This window comes from Eimeria tenella, genomic scaffold, assembly GCF_000499545.2.
Source record: "Eimeria tenella Houghton genomic scaffold, Eth_scaff124, whole genome shotgun sequence".
NCBI classification, from domain to species: Eukaryota; Apicomplexa; class Conoidasida; order Eucoccidiorida; family Eimeriidae; genus Eimeria; species Eimeria tenella.
The window spans coordinates 86,713-91,182 of record NW_013541492.1 but is presented as its reverse complement, the minus strand read 5'-3'; the positions used below and the strand labels follow the sequence as shown (position 1 = coordinate 91,182).

General features: G+C 62.3%; 1 protein-coding gene across 1 annotated transcript in view; it reads right to left on the bottom strand.

Annotated features, from left to right (window-relative positions):
- ETH_00016675 (uncharacterized protein) overlaps positions 1-4,470 on the bottom strand; it is a gene marked incomplete at both ends in the record, with an annotated part of 6,911 nt that overhangs the window by 758 nt on the left and 1,683 nt on the right. The window contains 4 exons of the mRNA XM_013373210.1: positions 269-1,235; positions 1,423-2,010; positions 2,261-4,372; position 4,470. The exon at position 4,470 is cut by the window's right edge and continues 230 nt beyond it. Of these exons, the coding sequence (XP_013228664.1) occupies positions 269-1,235; positions 1,423-2,010; positions 2,261-4,372; position 4,470 (3,668 nt within the window). The remainder of the gene's footprint in view (positions 1-268; positions 1,236-1,422; positions 2,011-2,260; positions 4,373-4,469) is intronic.

The following is a 4,470-nucleotide window of genomic DNA, read 5'->3' as shown; positions in this document are numbered from 1 at the left end:
AGGCAGCACTGCAGCAGCAGCAGCAGCAGCAGCAGCTCGTGCCACGGCTATGACAGCGAGAGCAGCACGACGCGTGTTGAAGCGCACAGCTGCAGCAGAGCAGCAGCAGCAGCAGCAGCAAAAAAAGCGGCTTGAGGTCCCACAGCAGCAGCAGCAGCAGCAGCAAAAAAAGCGGCTTGAGGTCCCACAGTCGGATCTCCAACTCAAGCAGCAGCCACTGCTGATGGCAGCAGCAGCAACAGCAGCAGCAGCAGCAGCTCGCGATTACCTTCTACAGCTTGAGTGTATTTCCTGATTGTGGCAGTGGCATCTGGGCTCAGTCTCTCTAGTTGCTGCAGCATTTGCTGCTGCTGCTGCTGCTCGGCGCTGCTGTTGCTGCCTTTGCTGCTGCTGCCGCGGCACTCGGTGAAGCGGCTTATTCTTGGGGTTGGCGGCGGCCAGAACGCGTCGCCGTGCTGCTGCTGCTGCTGCTGCTGCTGCTGTGGCGCCGGTACTGAGAAGTCGAGCAGCAAGGGGTCGTTCTGCTGCAGCAGCAGCAGCGGCTGCTGCTGCAGCCCCGCTGCAGCTGTGGCTAACCGCAGCAGCTGCAGCAGCTGCAGCGGAGCCCGCAGCAGCGTGAGGACATGCGGTGCTGCTGCTACATTAGCAGCAAAACTGAGTGGCGATGATGGAATGACGCCTGCTGCTGCTGCTGCTGCTGCTGCTTCCTCCGCTGCTGCTGCTGCTGCACCGCAGGCCCGACGCGCTGCTGCGGCCGTCTCCGCTGCTGCTGCTGCGTCTGACTCAGCTGCTGCTGCCGCAGCAGGGGACAGCGGCACTAGCAGCACTGCGAGCAGCAGCAGCAAATGCTGCAGGTGATGTGCAGCAAGCTCGTCTGTGCTGCAGCAGCGCAGCAGCAACAGCAGCAGCGGCTGCTCCGTGCTGTACAGACATTGCCCCACATAGAGCTTGAGTGCATGCAGCAGGTGCAGCAGCTCTTGTCTTGCTGCCAGCAGCACCCCATAGAAGCGAAACACCGCGTCGCAGCCGCTGTTGCTGCTGCTGCTGCTGCTGCTTCTGCGTTGGCGCTGCTGCTTGAAGGCAGCAGCAAACACAGGAGACACCTGCAGGAGGTGCTCTGCTGCCAGCACTGCTCGCTGCAGCTCTAAGTTGTAGGCCAAGATAGCAGCAGCAGCAGCAAGAGCAGCAGCAGGCACTACGGAGGGGCCCCTCACGCGGGGACCCTTTTGCTTCACCTGCAGCAGCAGCAGCAGCAGCAACAACAGCATCAAGGTCCAATCCGATCACAAAAGCAGCAGCAGCAAGGAGCGCTTCCGCTGCCTAAAGAGCTCCATAGACGCATAGCAGCAGCACACCCACCAGCAGCAGCAGCAGCAGCAGCACGCCCAGCAGCAGCAGCAGCAGCAGCAGCAGCAGGCAGACCTGCATGCAGGCAAAGGCCAAGGCCTTTTGCTGCTGCGCCTTCAAGATAAAAGGAGTCTCCTCCAAAGAGACAAACAAAAGTTGAAAAGCTTTTTGCTGCCGCTGCAGCGAGAAGAGGTCTCCGTAGACTGCAGCACGGCCCAGCTCCACCCGCCGCGCCAAGCTGCTGCTGCTGCTGCTGTTGCTGCTGCTGCTGCTGCTGCTGTCGGGGCCGCCAGGCAAGCCAGTTGCTGCCTTTAGGGCAGCGCGCATGCGCGCATGCAGCTGCCAGGCTATGCTCTCAGTGCTGAAGTCAGGTGCTGCTGCTGCTGCTCGTTTTGCTGCTGCTGCTGCTGCTGCTGCTGAGGGCTGTGCTGCATTCGAAGTGCAGAGCAGTTGTGGCAACTGGAGGTCCGACGCCGGGCTATTCTCTAGCGGCAGCAGCACCTGTTGTTGCTGCTGCAGCCCTCTGCTGCTGCTGCTGCTGCTGCTGCTGCTGCAGAAGGCCTCCTGCAGCAAACTGTTCAGCAGCAAAGGGTCCGCGTGGGCAAGAGGGGCATCTGCCCGCTCAAACAGCAGCCGCAAAACTGGCAGCAGCAGCGGCTCGTCCTGCATGCATGCAGCACAGCCCCAAGTGAACGAACTGCAGCAGCAGCAGCAGCAACAGTGGCAGCGATAGCACTGCTGCAGCGAGGAAGGCCGCCGCACCAACTGGAGCAGCAGCAGTAGCAGCAAAATCCAACGCCGCGAGAAACAGCAGCAACAGCAGCAGCAGAAGCAGAAGCAGCAACAGCATATGCATTGGCCGCAGCAACAGCAGCAGCAGCAGAACCGGCAGCAGCAATAGCAGCAGCAGCACCTGCAGAGAGAAGAGAGCGCGAAGAGCAGCAATTCGCTCTAAGGCGAGGCCCTGCTGCAGCGTCTCCAGCAGCAGCAGCTGCTGCCCGCAAATCCTGAGCTGCTGCAGCGGGCGCACCAGCAGCTGCTGCAGCCGAAACGTCGTAGGCAGCAACTCCTTTTGCTGCTGCTGATGCTGCTGCTGCTGCTGCTCGGGGCGGGGCTCTTCTGCAAACTCCAGCTTGTAGGTGTCATCGATGTCTGGCTCGCTGCCGCCGCTGCTGCTGCTGCTGCTGCTGCTGAGGCAGGTTGCGCTGCTGCAAGTGGAAATGGCGGATGTGGGGAGCAGCGCAAGCTCATTACCTGCTGCTGCTGCTGCTGCTGCTGCGTGCTGCTGCTGCTGCTGCAGTTTGCTGCAAGGCAGAGACTGCCAACCCCGGAGGTGCTCATCCACCTGCTGCAGAAAATCTGTGAGCAGCACCACATCACTGCTGCTGCTGCTGCAGGGACTGCTGCTGCTGCTGCGTGCAGCGGCTGCTGTTTGCTGCAGCTGCTGCTGCTGCTGCAACAACTCGGCCTGCGCCAGCTCCAGCAGTTCAGCAGTTATCTGGAGGCCGAAGACTCCTTCCCCTGCTGCTCCTGCTGCTGCTGCCGATCCCGCTGCTGCTGCTGCAGTTTCGGGGCACTGCTGCAGCAGCTGCTGGAGCTCTTGCTGCTGCTGCTGCTGAGCAGCCCAGCCCACGCCTGCAGACAGAGCTGCTGCACCCTCGCGCATTGCTGCTGCTGCTGCAACGTAGCTGCCTGTTGCTGCTGCGTCACTTAAGCACTGCCGGAGAACGCTCCACCAACAGCTGCTGCTGCTGCAGCAGCTGCTGCTGCTGCTGCTGGCAGCCCCAGAAGGTCCTGGTCCTGCAGCAGCAGCAGGCGCATCGCAGCAGAACTGCTGCTGCGTGGCTGCGGTGCTGCCGCAGCACAGCAGCAAACCGATGTGCTGCAGCAGCGGCTGCGCAGCAAAAGACAACAGAAACCGCAGCAGCCGCTGCAGCAGCAAATCTCCCCGCAGCTCAGCCGCCTGCAGTCGCTGCAGCAGCTGCTGCAGCAGGGCGCCCGTTAGGGCTGAAGCACTAGGCACCCCTTTGCCGCTGTCGCTGCTGCTGCTGCTGCTGCTGCTGCTGCTGCTGCTGCTGCAGCTTGTTGCTGCATGCAACGCTGTCTCTAAAACGAGTGCTGTTTCCTCCCAGCAGCGAAGCCCATCCCGCAACTGCTGCTGCAGCCAGAGGAGCGTCACTGGGCGCGCAGCAACAGCGGGGGGCCCTGCTGCTGCTGCTGCTGCTGCTGCTGCTGCTGCTGCTGTGTGCAGAGTGAAGGGCAGCGGCGGGAGCGGCCCTGCTGCTGCTGCTGTTGCTGCTGCTGATGGACGCAAGTCGCCTGCATACGGCACTTCCCACTCCTGCTGCAGCTGCTGCAGCTGCTGCAGCCGCAGCAGCAGCAACTGCGCATCCCACTGCTGCTGCAGCCGCCGAACCCCAAATAGAAAGGCCTCAATACAGCAGCCCCAGGGCCCCTCTCTTTGCTGCTGCTGCTGCTGCTGCTGCTGCTGCTGCACCCACGCCCCGCCACTTAAGCTCGCCGACCACTGCTGCTCTGTTTGCTGCTGCTGCTGCAGCAGATCCACAAGAGACTGGGGCATCAAGTCATGCTGCTGTTGCTCGGCCGCTGCAGCGGCTGCTGCTGCTGCAGTTGCTGCTGCATGCGTTGTGACTGCTATGGGGGATGCTTCACGGGGCAAGCGGGAGTGTAGCGGCTGCTGCTGCTGCAGCAAAATCTGCTGCTGCTGCTGCAGCTGCTGCAAAGAGTAACCGGCAGCAAACGCCCGACGCAGCAGCAGCTGCAGCAGCAACACCGCCGAAGCCCCCTTCAAGAAGGCAGCAACAGCGTGCTGCAGCGCAGCAGCAGACAAATGCAGCAGCTGCAGCTCCCTGTTCACCTCAAGAACCACAGGTGCTTCCACCCTGTTCCCGCTGCTGCTGCTGCTGCTGCTTCTGCTGTGGGGCAGCCTGCGCCGCAGCAGCGGGCTGCCATCGCCTCCCCCCAAAGCAGCAAGGAGCCTCTCAATTACCCACGCCTCGCTAACCTGCAGCAGCAGCAGCAGCAGCAGCAGTAGCAGCAGCAGCAGCAGCAATGACAACAATGAGCCTGCAGCAGCACTAGAAGCTATAGCCCTTATTTACT